Genomic DNA, 17,144 nt, shown 5'->3' with positions numbered 1-17,144 from the left:
AAAAATGTTTTCTTTGCATATCTGTCACCATATATATATAAAACAGTCAAAAGCTGATAACATCAGCTGCCAATGTATCACTCTGTTCTACTTTATACACTCCATTTAAATACAATTTCATAACTTTACAATGTTGTTGTTCTGTAGTGCAGACACCCTGAAATTAAAAAAACTATTCCACCATAAAGCTAATAATAATAATAATAATAATAATAATAATAATATTTCCATAAAGGTCAGAAATGTTTACATTTAAACCTTGCTTTAATATGTAGAGCTCACAAAAGGTGTATGTATGTCATTTCAGAATATGCACATATTGTTCATTTTAAATGTTTAACTGCAGGACACAAGATGGCAGGATTGTCATTTAAACTAGTAGTGATGTCACAAATCATGTAATTAAGTTCCTCCATCAGCAGATGAAAGAACCCATCATCATACACTCTGGCTACCAACATGTCATTATACACTGATTAAGCACTGAAAGACAGACGGTGTTGTGCAACATATGGGTGGCAGAGTGACCTCATGGCTCCACAGACTGTCCCCTAATTTAAAGGGCTCAGGTTGACTGGCTGCCACAGTCTGTTCAATGACAAGTTGAGTAAAAGTGCTTCATTAAAAAGATACTGGTTCGTCTGAATTTCAGCGTGGGATTGCACACAATTTAAATGATTCCCACAAATCCAACACTTATAATGCGGGGGGGGGGGGGACTACTAACGTGTATACTAAATAACTAACCTACAGTCCCCCCAAACAAAGTAAAATCCCCCCTATGAATTCCCCCCTATTTTAAAAAATGAATTTCAGGCCCTGCCATAAAAGAGACAGCAGCTACTGGAAAGTTTCAATCTCACTCACATGTGTTCACCTCTGCTTGACTACATGAGCATGTGATTGTGTAATGCACTTTGAGGGAGGGGCTATGGGTGTTTGAAATTAACACCAACCACCAACCAAATGCTTGTAACAATATGAAAGTGGCTGGTAGATTTCAGACACAAAGCAATGATTTAATATTTGAACATTTATCTGTCAGTGGATGGTAAATGTTCCCAATTTAAAAAGTTAATTTCCCACCCTGGTTCATATTTCATAATGATCCAATCAAGTCGGGTAAACAGGCTAAAGACATTAAGGGTTGGTTGGTTGTGTTATTATACATAAAAAATAAAACTTGGCAAACTAAACTACACATCTGGAAGAAAGGAATACCAAACTCCATTTTTAAAACTGCTAATTTAATATGACCTTGATTGTTCATAAAAGCCAGGTGATAGAATGTGACTTGATAGCCTTCCAAGAGTCATCTGGTCACAGTGGCAGATTCTGCATGCACCTGATCCACCGAGCAGCACTTCATTATAAAAATTCAATTAAAGAAATGCTTCTCATTGTGAGCCACCATGTCAGTAATTACTAACACCCAGCCAGTCCAAAAAGAGACCAAAAGTTGATACTCTTCTAAACAAAGTGATGTGGTATTTTGATGTGTGTTAACTGTAAAGCAAAGCATTGCTGACCAAACTCAAATAATACACTATACCATAATATCAGTATTACATGTGGATAAGATGGAGAATCAGACAGAAGCACTCAATATAAACTCCATACAGACACATCAGTATAGTTCAGAGATGCTTATCACTTAAGTATGATAACACACATGATTTACGTCTAAAATATTAAAACAAAACCACAGACAACTGATCAGATGTCATGAGCCTGTTAACCCAATATTAACATATCACCCAGCTTAAATCCCAATCATACGTTTTATCACTGCTATGAACGTGTGCAATGACAGTGGCAGCAGTGTTCATGTAAATACAAGAATGAACACATGAAGGCTTGTACTAACACACACTGTAACGTGAATACTTCAATACGTTTCAGACAGCTGTGCACAGCGTTAACACAGCCACCTACGTACACTCTGAAATTGGACAGCACCCTCGCATCTCGTCATAATTAGGTTACCGTTAACACCCGTATGCATGCTACGCTGTCATATAACCATTTCACTGGTTGTAGCCCCTAGCATTACAAGTTAATCAAACTGGGAGTGGTTAAGCATGTCAAGTTAGTTACTAGTCAGATGAACGCCATTAACCAGCTAACTTAGCAACAACAGTGACAGTTGCTAGGTTAGCCCGTTAACCCGCTCATTGTGATCCGAACCGCTTCAGCACAAACATGCACGCATTTTCAGTTAACATTACCGGACAATATATATTGCCTGTTACATTATGTGTGAACTATGCCAGCCAGCAAATACCAGAGAGCTTATTGTTTGCTAGCGGACAGTGGCAGCCGCTAGCTGCTAAGAAACGGCTATGTGCTAAGCTTCCATCCGCGCCAACACAACCAGGCCTAACAACGCACTTCACAGCGGCAGCACCAGAAACACAACGACCTAACATGCAAGCTTAGAGTCAAATACGAGTTTTAAATGATATATGGAAATAATTGTATAAAGCTACCATACCTGTTTGCGTCTCTGAGAGACAATACGATGCTGGCTGTCCAGTGAGATGGAGGTGATAATGCGATCACTACGGAGAAGCCCAGACGAGCTTTATACAAGCGTTGCAAGTAACACCCAGAACACAAAACACAACTTCCGCTTCAAAATAAAAACTACAGCTACAACGCAACACCCGGTTAATACAAGCCTTCGAATTAATCAACAAATATTGTGTATTAATAAGAATCTTAAGTGATACAACATTACATAATTCGTTTTAATTAGTTTATGTTTCTTTCAGCACAATTTAGACATTGTGTGCTTTTATTCTACAGAAAATGAACACCCTTTCCGGTCGCGTCACTTCTGCTGATGTGTAACTTGTCTCAGCTTTTTGAAATTCCTCCAAGGGCGGAGAGACAGCGGGAGGGGCGGAGACAGGGGCGACACCCTGACTACATCACTGTTATGTTGAATCATATACCTTATATACCGTTTTACTGCACGATGAATTAAATCTGGGCGAGGAAACGCCAGCACACACCAAACTATGGACTTCACCCCTCAGATGTTTATTTTCTACCCGTTAGCGATAGTCTAATGGCATCCTTATTTGTCACTGTTTTAAATGTTGATTGGTTGAATTTAAACTAAGGTCCGCCCCCAAGGTGTGACTATCCTTTGGTGATTGGGCCGTTTCCTCCACAGAACAGATTTGATTGGCTGCATTGAAATTATGCCCTCCCTCTATCTATGATAAACGATTTCCTATTGGTCCATTTAATGTATTGGCTTTACAGATATTCAATTTGATTGGCTTCATATTATTTATGATTATACATTAATGTTATTCATTTATGATCACTTCTTATGTTATTCGTAGCTACATAAGTATTTATACACCCTCACAAAAAAACCGTGGACAATTCTGTGGTAACATTTTAGATTCACACACTCTCATCGTTTTTAATGTTAATTATGTTTGGGAAAAGGAAACAGCACATAGAGGGAAGTACAAATACCCTTACACCATGCAGGAGGCGTAAATAGACAATAATGCAATTCAGTTAGTAGATCTTATTTATGGGATTGTTCTTGTGCAAGACAGAAAATGTGAGGTTAACTTCATATCAGTTTGAGGTACTATAGTTTACCCAACACAAGAAAACTGATACAGGGGGAGAACTGACACTGACTGTTATTTTAATTGTCCAGGACCAACATAAATAGCCTATCAATTAAGGCTTTATTATAACAATGGCTCCATCACAGATGTGATACTAATATAGTAATAGGCATAAAAACACAATAGCCTATATATTCAACAGATACCATAACATAATGTACTTTTCCATCTTTAAATTAATCTATTGCTGCTACACTGTGCCCTACAATCTTGTTGCAGTATGTTACTATTGTAGCTGCTAGACGTGCAGCTAGTTTACACTACTTTATACAGTTAGCTAGTTTAGTCCAGTGGTTCCCAACCTAGGGGTCGGGGCCCTCCAAAGGGTCAGCAGATAAATGTGAGGGGTGGTGAGATGATTAATGGGTGAGGAAAGAAGAAAAGAAGTTCTGATACACAAATGTTTTCAGTTTTTGGACTTTTTCTCTAATCTTTGATTTTTGCTGAAATATTGGATCATTTGAACATTTATTGAAATGAAACTATGTGAGAAGTTTGGAGGGAAAAATCACTGTTTGGTGGAGCTGTTAACAACTCATAGACATCTCAAATGTGAGCCTGACTACACTGCTTTTTGTAAGACGTCAAAAGATAAAAAGGTTGGAAACCGTACCTCAAGTACCTCAAAACTGTACATAAATAGAGTATTCGAGTAAATGTAGCTATATTCTTATTCTTATACTGTGGGAAACAACCAAACAGCAGAGGAACCTTTGTGCGCTCTGATATTCGGGGGCATTTAATTCATGTAGCTCACAACATCATAGCTGTTTCCATGGAAGCCACCATGTCAGGACAGTCACTGCAATGATAGCTAGCATTATCCCAGGACTACATGAATAAAATGATTTAATGTGTACTTAGCAAGTAAAGCAGCTTTCTGTTTACAGTTAATTTCGTCTCAAGCTTATACATGTCGGCGTTATCTCCTGAAATGACGACCAGAATGAACCGGTTTAATTCCACTGTGACCGTGGATGAATACCTCGGTAGGTTGTGTGTTAGCTTTACATTTCAACCGTTTAGTTAAGTATTGCTAACTCCGGTGTTTACTGTATGTTTGTGCTTTTAAACAACATACTTATGTATCAGTCTGGAGTATAGTCACGTTCAGGTGTCAGTCACCAGCCTCGGCCAATGAAGTGCGAATTTAAATAAGTCAAAGGAATGAATATAATGAGGATTTAACAACGTGTGGTGCTGCAGCTAGCAACAGAAATGCAGAAACACGGCAAGAATGTTATCCTAGCTTAGCGTTCAGTGAGTTATGGGTTCATTGCTAGGGTGGATTAGGGCAATGTGGGACATTGGGACAACTAAGCTCCAGGGCATTTATCCCTTTTTCAATTCAGTTATTTTAAAGCTAACTGTCAACATACAGGCTACTAGTTTTTTAACAGAGAAAGAAAACAAATTAAAAATTAAATGACCAAATATGGTGCGCACATTTCATAAAGTTTTGACAGATAAGGCTGCTTTGTATAAATCAAAGTATTTCATGGCCTAAAAAATAGTGTCCAACATTACAAAGTCCACAAATTGTGAAACCATTTGGCACAAGGAACACCAATATATAAATATGTGCCATCTCAGGGATTTCATAATGATATTGGGTGTTGATATAATCTACTGGATCTACTGGATTCATAGGCAAAACGTGTCCCACATTACCCTGATCCACCCTATCTTATTTAATATCAATATATTGTCAATGAGCATGAATTGTAACTATCAACCAGTCAAATGTTATATTTTTCGTGTGTGTGTGTGTGTGTGTGTGTGTGTGTGTGTGTGTGTGTATTTCCTCAGCGGACAGTAACGTGTTATTCTACCTGAGTGATGCTGTGACGCAGCTGCTGGAACATAAAGAAGAATACACTCAGTTTGGGGTGATCCGCTACTTTGCTGAATAGTATGTAACACTGGATACACAGTCAGTAGCTGATAAGACACTGTTCAGATAGTAGATAGGAGGTTTACATGGATGTAGGCTTGGACAGCTAATACAAACATTTTTTGAATTACATGAAATTACAAGAAAAGATTGACACACAACAAAATCACACTTCCACAGTATTGTAAACCATTTAATCCCACTTGTCTAATACTATGTATAGAATAGAATAGAATGTCTTTATTGTGATTGTACAAGTACAATGACATTAAAATATAGTCCTTAAAAGTGCAACAAAACAATAATAATAATAATAATTGCTTCTAAAAGGAAAAATAAAACAAAAAACATACACACATTCACATTCTGCAGGTATTGCACAATTCATATGGATATTGCACAGTGAGTATTTAAAAAGTGTTCGAGTGACACAAGCAGTTTTTGTGTGAGGTGGTTATTCCTGAGTACTCTCAGGAAGTGCAGTCTCTGCTGTGCCTTCTTGATGATAGCGGTGGTGTTGATGCTCCAGGTCAGCTCATCCTCTATGTGAACGCCCAGAAAGCCTCTCCACACTGTACAGTGTTGTCAGGGTTCCTTTTGAAGAATAGCAATACATGTTTATATATCTGGACACATTTCCATATATAAAGTAAAACATTTATTTAAGAATTAAAAAATATATATATAAAAAAATCTAATCTATTAAGATAATAGATAGTTTTAGTAATCTTTAGTGTAAAACTGTCAACATTTTTCAGGTTTCAGCTCTCAAATGTCAAGATTTAATGCTTGTCTTTGTCACATATTATAGTATGATTAATATTTTTGTGTTTTAGACTGTGGAAGATGTCACTAGACAACTCCTGTCATTATTTATTATATTTATAACATTTTACAGAACAAACAGTCTGTTGATCAGGAAAACAAATGTCTGATTAGTCATTTTTTTAAATAATACATAGTGGCTCTTTTTTCAAACTGAAAAAAAAATATTATGAAAAACTGATAAATGACCAATTCATACTTGTACACTGCCATTGTGAAACTGAAGTAGAAATCCTGTGATGCTTGTGTGGTAACATCATCAACAATTAGAAGACTCTACAAAAACACACATTTCTGTTTCTTATGTACAGTAATACTGACATGCTGGCTGGCCAAATACATTGGTTATAGTAAATACAACTCAGTGTATCTTCTAGCTCACTAATTTCATTCATTTTCAGGTGTGAAGGAAATGAGCTTTTTTTCTTTCTTTTTTTAAATAATTTGTGCATGTGTCTGTAGTTTCAGCAGTGTGAAGAACAGTAACCACGTCCTCTTCAGAGAGTATAACTACATCAGAGCCACTCCTTATAACAGAGCCTCCTTCATCAGAGTCTTCTGGAGATGCTACAGACAGATCGGCAAGAGTGGAGGTGAGTGAGAGCAGTTAAATGACAGTTTATTACAACTTGGACTTTATTTTTGTAACTCTGACTATGAATTATATCAGGTCTGACAACAGAGTAATTGCTGGGATGTAAGAATGTGGTGAAGAAGTTGGAAAAACTGTATCAGTCTGTCCTGTTAAACTTTCAAATATATTCACACTAATTTATAACTGCTTATATTTTGTTGTTGTATTATTATTTCTACGTGCCTCCATTTCTGCTTTCAGTGCTTGGCTTAAGTCTTGGTCTTCATCCCTGAAACATGTGCTGCTACAATCCATACATTTTCCAGCTGGAATCCGTAATACAATCGTATATTGTTAAATAGCTTCCTCTGAACCGGATTCTTTTCAATCCCGTAACCAATTTAGGACTAGTTTTCCAGGATAGTAAAGGTTAACACAGAAGCTAGGTGACCCAAAGTTGATCAAACTTCTTGAGACAATGTTGACAACTTAATGAAGGCAACCATCATGAACCATGAACCATGAGAGGCAGTTCAGTCTCTACACTTTGTCAGGTTACAGGTGAAAAGTAGGACTCTCACTGCAAGCCTTACTTGCAAACCGATAGAATTAGATTAGATTAGATTAGATAAGAGGACCTATTGCCAATTATTTGATTGACTAGTGAAAACTGCCTTTCTTCTTTCGTCAGCTTAACTGGCGAAATCTCTATTTGTTTTCAGTGTGCCACTTAGCTAACCATCTCACAGTGTATCATTAGCAGCTGCTTCATGGCTCGTGTAGCTCATAGGTTGTTACCACTTTGAAATAAATCTATGTGATAAAGGTGCAGGTAATTCAAAATGCTAAAAAGTGTTAATTATGTATGTTATCTCACCCTTAGCTTTTGTGACGCTGGGTTTTTAAAACATGCAGCAGTTTTTTGGTCCAAACATGAAACAATCACCAGTCTAATTAGTGTTTAGTGTTGTACATTATGGCATTTTTTCATTTTTTCAAGTGACAAAGAAAAAGGATATTTGTGTGTAATTTTGGATCTAAAACTTCACATTTTTGTTAGGTTGGAAGTATTGAGCTGCTCTATCTTCAGTCCTAGGTTTTAGAGAAATGATCTGAGTCAAACATACAGTTCATAGCTGTTAGATTCCTTTGTTACTTTGACACTGTGTGCCATGTTTGTGTGCTTCCATAGCAACATGCACCATGTGGCTTTGTTGGTCCTGATTTTATTTGCACCTACTTATAACACATCCTGGAGTCCAGACTTTCATAATAAGAGTCATTGTAATCTCATGTTACCTGTTCCTAACATATGTGCTGTTATATTCCAGACTTACTGTCCATGTTGGAGTACAGGTCTCTGCTGCAGTTACTGTGTCCAGACTTCCCAATGGAGATGGTGCAGAGTGCAGCCAGGTCAGTACACTGAAGCACCACACTCACCAGACTCCACCCTCTATTCAGTACACTTTACTACCTTACTACTACCCTGTGACCTGGATCACAACTGCAAATAGGTCACACCTATTGTGTGTTTGTTTGCCACAACTGTAAAATTAGAGTTACTAGTTACTAGTACTTACTGTGCTAGAGTTACAGTGCTACACTAACAGAAGGAGTGTCATGCATATTACTTGACTAGCATACATGTGATTTTAAGGTAACGTTGTGTTGAGTTTTTTTGTCCATCACTTTCACTTTCAAGTTACGAAAAGAAAAGAAGGGATGAGTCATTGAATGCAGACAAGTGGGAAGATTTGACACACATTGGAGTTTTAGCACATTAACTTTTATCACTTTACTGCACTCCACAACTGCCCTCTTGTTCCTCCTATGTGTTGCACTGACCTGTTTGTCAGTAGTGATAAACAAGGTCAAAGTTGAAACTGATTGAACTATGATTGCAGTACAGTAGCTCTCCTGTGAAGTTTTTGGTCTTTTTTGCCCCCCCCCCCCGCGTCAAAGGATTCATGATCATGATCATGTGTAGAAGTCCTGAAGGGGAAAACCCACCGACACAACAGGTGGACACTAGTGTTATAAACTGGTGTTAACTGCTTCTCTTGTTTTTCTGTAGAATTGTTCTGATGGATGACGCCATAGACTGTCTGATGTCTTTCTCTGACTTCCTCTACGCCTTCCAGCTGCAGTTCTACTACCAAGGTACTGTTTCATACTGTCAGTTTATATCAGGACTTCATTAATATCAGCCTGACTATAACCCTCAGTATGTCAACAGAATCTAGAAATAGTTAAAATTAGATTATTTATGTTTATATTATATTATTTTTATCATACTAATACTTTGAAAACAGTCAGCTAAAAACAGATGCTTTATTCCAATGTTTACTGAGTTCATGTAAATGAATGTATGCCTCCCAACTGCCTATCTGCCATATCCTGTCTCTAGAGTTCCTGGATAGTGTTCTGGTGATCTACCAGGATCTGTTAGCAGGGAAGAGTCCCAACACTGTCATCGTCCCCACGTCCACCTCCGTTGAGCAGCTCCCCTCTGTGGCTGCAGAGGAGAACGACAAGGAGGAGAATCAGCAGGATGGAGTGGAGACATCCACTCTGGCTCAGTGTATAGATGCCCTCTGTGACAGGTTCAAACACAGGTACAACAACCAGACCACTCTCTAGAATCCTGCTCTTTAAAATGATAGTATATGTAAGGCTTACAAGACTTGATTGTCAGAAAGTGGAAACTGTGTTTTAATGTGATTTCTGGTGTTTACTTCCCTGAGTAGATTATCCGATTACTCTGCAGTGGCTCATCCAAATACAGTGTTGTCACAATTTATTTTTGTGTGTGTGTGTGTGTGTGTGTGTTCGTGTGTGTGTGTGTGTGTGTGTGTGTGTGTGTGTGTGTGTGTGTGTGTGTGTGTGTGTGTGTGTGTGTGTGTGTGTGTGTGTGTGTGTAGTCATCCTCCGGTCCTGTATAAGAGAAATTTTGGAACAGACTGACAAAGTATCTTACTTCAGTTTACTAATCAGCCTGGCTAAAGATGAGACTACTAACCAAACCATTGGTAAGTTAAACATTACACTACACCACAATACTACTACTACTGCTGCTGCCGCTACTACTGCTTTTACTACTACTTAAATGCTACTGCTTCTACTGCTATTAATACTACTTTAATGCTAGTGCTACTACTGCTATTACTACTCCTACTTTAATGCTACTGCTACTGCTGCTATTGCTGCTGCTTAAATGCTACTGCTCCTACTGCTATTAATACTACTTTAATGCTACTGCTATTAATACTACTTTAATGCTACTGCTACTACTGCTATTAATACTACTTTAATGCTACTGCTACTACTGCTATTAATACTACTTTAATGCTAGTACTACTACTGCAATTGCTGCTGCTTAAATGCTACTGCGACTATTGCTATTAATACTAAATAAATGCTACTGCTGCTACTGCAACTACGACTACTACTACTGCTGCTGCTACTACTACTACTTAAATGCTAATGCTACTTTACTACTGATGCTACTATTACTTTAATACTAATGCTGCTACCACTGTTGCTGCTGCCTTACTACTAGTCAAATCAATTTTATTTATGTAACACCACATCACAACAGATGTTATCTCAGGAAACTGTTCACACAGAGCATATCTAGATAGTACCCACTTTCATATAGAGTTGATACATTAATTACTAAATGCTAAGCTGTATTTTCTTAGGGCATACATTGTACTGTATAAATTGACTGACTAATTAGATTAGTCATAGTAAGTAAATTAGATTAGTCCATGTAAGTAAATGTAGGTTATATGAATTAATACAGCTTTGAAAACTTACATTCTCTCTTTGTTCTCTCATTCTTAACAGGAGCGTTACCCAGCAAGGCAGAGTTACTTATTGACCCAGAGATGGACCAAGAACTGGACAAACTGTGAGAGCACATACACTAACACACACACACACACACACACACACACACACACACACACACACACACACACACACACACACACACACACACACACACACACCTCTGAATCGACATACACACCTGAATCGACATACACTGTATACTGTATAAAACATAGGCCGACTGTATCATAACAAGCCAAGATGGGGTTTTTTAAAGCTTGTCCTTTTCTTGCCTGTGCTCTCACCTCTTTCATTGTTTACACATCTCTTATGCTGTCATGTTCTCTCCAGGATTGCTCAGATCTCAGTCAGCCCCAGCAGCAACAGCAGCGGTAGTGCAGTGGGGGGGCTGAAGGAGGTGCAGAGGAAGGCCTCACCCAGAAGGAACATTCATCACAGGAGGAAGATGGAGGTGGAGAGTGACGGCTCCACTGAGGAGACAGACTCCTCTGAAAACTAACTTTTAAACCATTGACCTCTGACCCATTACCTTTCATTCAGTTCAAAACACACACTGGTCATATGATATACATGAAAACTGTAACCTCTCCACATGAAACGTTTTTATTAGCATTTCTAACCACTATTAGTTGGTAGTAACCTTATGTATTTAGCTAGTAATAAATAGCCTGATCAAGGTAGATATCAGGTATAACAGGACAGTTAACACCCAATGGCACGTATTCACACTTTTTCTAAAATTCCTTTGTTGACAGTTAGGAACCTCTTTCATATTTGAGGTGGAAGTATTGACTGAAAATATTTGATTTAGTATTAAAAGCAGCACTTTATGTTAGCAAACCAACCTTCCCTATCAGTCTATTACACCGTGTGGGTGGATGTATTCCCACTGTTTTAAATGTCTCTAAAAGATGACAACAATACCGCACATTAAGTTCATTACAGTAAAATGTATGAATAATAATCTGTTATGTTGAGCATGTGAAAGAACACAGACTTTGAACATAGTGACTGGACATTTTCCTTCTTGCTTAATTTATTACTAATTTATTGGTGAAAATAATGTGAAGCTTAAAATGTGAATGTGATATGACATGTATGAAGATCATCACTAACACTGTGAATAATAAAGATCTAACTGTCATGCCCGTTTCTGATCATTTATAATCTCACTCTGATGGTATCATTGGAGTACCATGATGACATGTTTGGGGTAATCCAAATGTTGTCACAGACTGAGTAGTACTAATACATAAAGCCATCTCTGAGCTAATGTGAGTCAAGACTGACTTAAAGGACCAGTGTGTAAGATTTAGTGGCACCTAGTGGTGAGGTTGCAGATTGCAAGCAAAATTAATGCATATTCCCTCCCCCTCCCCTTTAAAACATGTAGGAGAACGTATGCTGATAGTAAAACTGAGTGTGTCTGGTTTGTCCATTGTGGGCTACTGTAGAAACAAAGTAGTGCAACATGGAAGAGGACCGGCTCCCTATGTAGATACAAAGGGCACATTCTAAGATAACTAAAACAAAACAATTGTTATTTTCAGGTGATGCACTAATTAATTTATACGTATGAATATTATACTCCATTTCTGCCAAGTCTGTTCTGCTAGATGCCACCAAATTTGACATATTGGTCCTTTAATTCATGACTTTGAACTACAGACCTGTGAATATTGTGAACTTGCATTGCATAAAACGTGCTGAATATTATGTGACTGGCAGTTGGTAATACAGTTTAAATAAATAACTCAAGACTGACCATCAGCCCAGATTGTATATTTAATCACTTGCTGGGTGTGTTTCATTAATTTTATTTAACTATGAGACTACAGTCATAGTTAAGCTTTACTTTGATTTCAGTGTATTCAAAATCACATATTTGACTAAAAGACTAAAAAGCTATGACCTCAGATTTTAAAAGTCAACCATGTCAATGTGATTAACTTAACATGAACCTCAAACTGACTCATGTCCAAGGTTAAGTCAGGCTCATTTAAACCTAATTTATGAATCAATTTCCTTAAAATAAGCCTGACATACTGAATATAACTGTGTTTAACTGGTAATCTTGCCTCATGAAACACCCCTCTGATGTAAATGACCTGATGATTCCAGCAGTACTTTAAAACATACTGTTCTTTCTGATTTCATTAATGCATCTGATTTTTTTGGGTTGAAGTGTTCAAATCTATGCTTTTATTTTCTAACAAGTGTCAGTAAAGTTATGGAAGTAGTTATTCAAATAAGGTGATGTCATGACTGCCATATCTCAGTTTTAGTCTTCCAACAGATTCATACATGACAGTATGGTCTAGAAAAAGTAGCAGAATGTTAAGAAACATTGATGGGAATGTGGTAAATTTTTTGATTCATACTAAAAAACGTACTCAATCTGCAGTTGTAAACGTGATTTATTGACAAGAATAACTATCATCATCATCATCTTCACCAGTCTGTGCGTCTTGTCTTCATTTTACAACATCGATGTCATGCGGTGTTAAACCCAGGTTTTGGTCAAACTGACAGCATACAATAATAACTCCTATACAAACATACATACATACAGTATCTATACAGGATATATCTATATTGATGAGTTATGTACAGTTGATCCCCACGGTGTTAGAATCACAGAAGTGGAATAGAAAGGACACTTTCTGGTGGATCAGAACAACCCTCTGTGGTACATCTAGAATGGCTGGCGTGGAGATGAACGAGGTCTCAGAAAGCTCAGATTTGACTGCCAGTGATATTACCATTTAAAAACAATTCCAGTAGTGTGCATGTTTAGTCCCTTAACTACTTCCCAATGCTTTCCATAGTTTTTTACATTTAAACATGTTTTCTTTCCTTCCAGATTACCATTGACTTTCATTCACTTGTGTGCTCCTATATGAAGATCAAATAGACTTGAAATTTTGTAAATGTGTAGTCCATCATAGTTATTCTCTGCTTATATTTTATGACAAAGTAGAATTTGTCATATGGTTTTGAAATGAATGGAAGACAATGGGTGTCTGAAAGGCAGGGAAGAGGGTTTTTCAGTGGTTTAACTTCTATAAAGGCTTCAGCTGATACAGCTTTTAGGGACCAATACCATTATTCTCAGGCAGAAGCTGCATGCTTTGCATAGATATTCATTACCTTTAACCATTTTCATGCCAGAAATGTACATGTATTCAGCATTTTGCCCTGAAATTTTATCCTCCCTAAGCTACGAAGGCAGCGAGATCATGGGACAAATTCTCCACAAAAATCTCAGCTAACACTAATAAAACTACAACTAGTTTTAATGCTAATTATAATCCCAATATTTAATTGTATTCACACAAGTCACACAAGTGAAATCAAATTCATCGATTCCAATCAGTTCAGGCTAAGGTCTTCCAATACAACAGGTGTAATATTGATCAGTTCTACAGTAAATATGCAATCAATCAAACAGCATAAAACCACAATAACAGACTTGTCTCCTTCTTTAAATAAAATTATAATATCCCTGGACAAACTAACCTCCGCTTTCTGAGTCTCAGTGACATTTTCAACACTCCATGGTAGCCATCTTAGGTGTACCAGGCCATATCCAGCTACAAGAATCCTCATCTGAATGAGATTGGCTGTTGTAGATTCTGTGATTGGAGACATCTGAAGTCAACAGTTAATACCGAGGACAGTCATCATCACTACACCAAAAAAAATAGGCACTGTTTTTAGAACACAAAACATTTCAAGCTTCATTTCCATTGACTGTACCAGCTCAAATCTGATTATATCATATAATCCAACTGTTTATGCAGATGTAGTAAATCCAAAATGTGATATTCTGGACTATAAAGCTGCATTACATGTTTTGTTTTTTTTTGGCCACTTTGGGAAAGCAGAACAAGCTGAAAACACAACATCGCCATATTATCACGTTGTAAAAGTTGTTACAGTGAGTGTGTAGGGTAAACATTTGCCTCTTTACACACCCAGCAGACACGCCGACATTGATGCTCTGATGAACGAAAGTCCAATATTTACTCTATCTCTGCTTCACCTGCTCCACCAAAGGAAAATATCAGGCCCTTTTAGCTGCTAACTGCTCCCCTGTGTTAACCAGCTGCTCTCTAACTTGTTTGGTGCTGTGCTGGTAGCAGTCAGTGAGATTAATCACAGCTGAAAATGGATACCTGCTGCTGCTAGAAATAAGGTTGACCAGCAGAGTTTGTGGGCTGAAAAACCCCAAACAACAGGCTAAAACAAGCTAAAAGGTTTGGTGGAGCAGAGGGCAACTGCAGAGTTCGATGATTATGCTTTTCTTCATGTCTAGACAACTGAGTCAGCATTAATTTTGAAACTAATCAAACTAAAAAACTGGACTCATACTTGATGTTATGTAAAAAGTACATTGTTCCATGTTAAACTGTATGAGTGCTTCATGACTTGATCCATAAATTTGGTCCCAGATTTGAGCAGGCAATGCAAACGAAGTCTGAGTTGAGAGTGACGTGGACAGACTTGGACTGCACAGTGATCCATCATTCCACCAGACTGCTCTGTTGCACACATATACTATTGCACAGCATCGTTTGGGCCTTGTTATCACACAGAGTGAAAAAGAAGAGTATGTGTTACTGCCCGACCAGAGAAACACTGGACGGCAGGTTTGTAGTTGGAACCACATTTGGAAGAAAAGGAACATCAAGCAGCAAAAAAGAGAAATTAGGCACCTTAACAGCAACTCCAAAAGTCTTCAACAGTAGATTGTCAAGTCTTAGGGTTATAAGATACAGAATTATATTTTTATATATATTAATTTGAAAAATCCATATGTCCTCATCTGTGCAAAGAAACAAGCAGGTCCATTTCCTAATGTATATATCTTCAAAGCTCTGCCTTTTAAACTGTAGGGGTAAATTGTTGATATTAAGAAGCCATTTTGTAGTGCATGGAGCCAAGGATGAAGTTAATTTAACGACAGAAGATTCACTTTCTTTAATGAACTTGCAGTTTAGCTTTGTGCTCTGATTTTAAACTCTTGGTAGATAAAATGACTAGCTACCGAGCAGTTGACCTAGCTGTGTCTGATTCCAGGCCACTTTTCATCTGTAAAAATAAAATGCTGGAAGTACAGATTTTTAGAAGCTGATTTACAAACCAGTTGCTAAACTTCTACAAAATTGATGTAAGCTCTACGACAGAGTATTAGGGCCACATGTGGAAACTTCGACATTAACCACAACATAATGTTGAGAATAAAGTTGAAATATCATGCCGACTTTAATCTCAGCGTGCCGACATTTAACTCGACATGTCCAGCATGGCATTTTCGTGGGCCAACCGATTGTGTCTGAGTCTGACTGTCCGGATTCAGCATCTGAGGAGCGCTCGCACTCTCTCATAGTTTTGTCGAGAATAAAGTCGACACATCGAGACTAAAGTCGACATATCGAGACTAAAGTTGGCCTGACATGCCAACTTTATTGTCGAAATTTCGACTTAAATATCCACACGCTGAGATTAAAGTCGGCATGATATTTCAACTTTATTCTCAACATATCGAGTTTAATCTCGTTGAGGAAAAAAACTTTTTTTTTACCTCATGTGGCCCTAATACGTAAAGCTCACTGCAACTGAAGGTACAAATCCTTTTCATCCAAGTACATGAAGCTTGTTTCCAGCCATGTGACATAAAATATGAATGCAAGCATATTCTATTTACAATGATGTGAAAGAAAAAAAGGCATATCATTTTGAAACTGCAACTAGGAAATTAATTAGCATTTTTAGCAGTCACGCTAGTCATATATCACTTTGATATATGACTAGCGTCTATATGTCACTTTGGTCAAGACTGCAATATCTTGAAAAATATTGGAACAATTGTCATTCAAACTCTCCAAAGGTAATAAGATTAGTGATTTTGTGACTTTTCAATTAGCACTATCATTAACTGGAATTTTCAATTTGTTTATATATATAATAATATAATATTTCCAGCAGCCTTGGCTGTACTTTGTCTTCACTGCTTGATTTGAAAATGTTATCTGCTGACATGCTAAACCAAAATGCTGGATGTGGTAAATATTACCTGGTAAACATTGTCAGTGTGAACATGTTAGCATACTGACATTAGCATTAGCTCAAAGCACCTCTGAGCCTGTTACAGCCCCACAAAGCTGCTAGCATGGCTGAAGACTATTATTGTTTTTTGATGTTTAATCATTTAATAAATTCATTTCAGCACTAGTTTCAGGTTCACAAACTGATGATATACCTTCTATCACTAAATTGACTCCATCGTCCTGAAGGCTTCAACGTACCAGATGTATATGAGGGTTAACAT

At 37.5% G+C, this 17,144-nt stretch overlaps 2 protein-coding genes across 4 annotated transcripts in view; one reads left to right on the top strand and one right to left on the bottom strand.

The window, feature by feature from the left end:
* Positions 1 to 2,567, bottom strand: part of ckap5 (cytoskeleton associated protein 5) — a 36,062-nt gene extending 33,495 nt beyond the window's left edge. For all 3 annotated transcript variants that reach the window (XM_053319141.1, XM_053319142.1, XM_053319143.1), the window contains exon 1: positions 2,495 to 2,567. The gene's annotated coding sequence lies outside the window, so the exon portion shown is untranslated. The remainder of the gene's footprint in view (positions 1 to 2,494) is intronic.
* Positions 2,568 to 4,431: 1,864 nt separating this feature from the next.
* Positions 4,432 to 11,819, top strand: cstpp1 (centriolar satellite-associated tubulin polyglutamylase complex regulator 1). Its single transcript, XM_053319269.1, is given in 10 exon segments — positions 4,432 to 4,648; positions 5,469 to 5,571; positions 6,841 to 6,971; positions 8,284 to 8,368; positions 9,030 to 9,115; positions 9,363 to 9,570; positions 9,877 to 9,882; positions 9,884 to 9,984; positions 10,805 to 10,868; positions 11,141 to 11,819. Coding segments are annotated over 10 exon segments (1,029 nt in total). The 5' UTR covers positions 4,432 to 4,572; the 3' UTR covers positions 11,310 to 11,819.
* The last annotated feature ends 5,325 nt before the right edge of the window (positions 11,820 to 17,144 follow it).

Source organism: Scomber japonicus, chromosome 5 (assembly GCF_027409825.1).
Source record: "Scomber japonicus isolate fScoJap1 chromosome 5, fScoJap1.pri, whole genome shotgun sequence".
NCBI classification, from domain to species: domain Eukaryota; kingdom Metazoa; phylum Chordata; class Actinopteri; order Scombriformes; family Scombridae; genus Scomber; species Scomber japonicus.
This window is presented reverse-complemented; position numbering and strand designations above follow the sequence as displayed.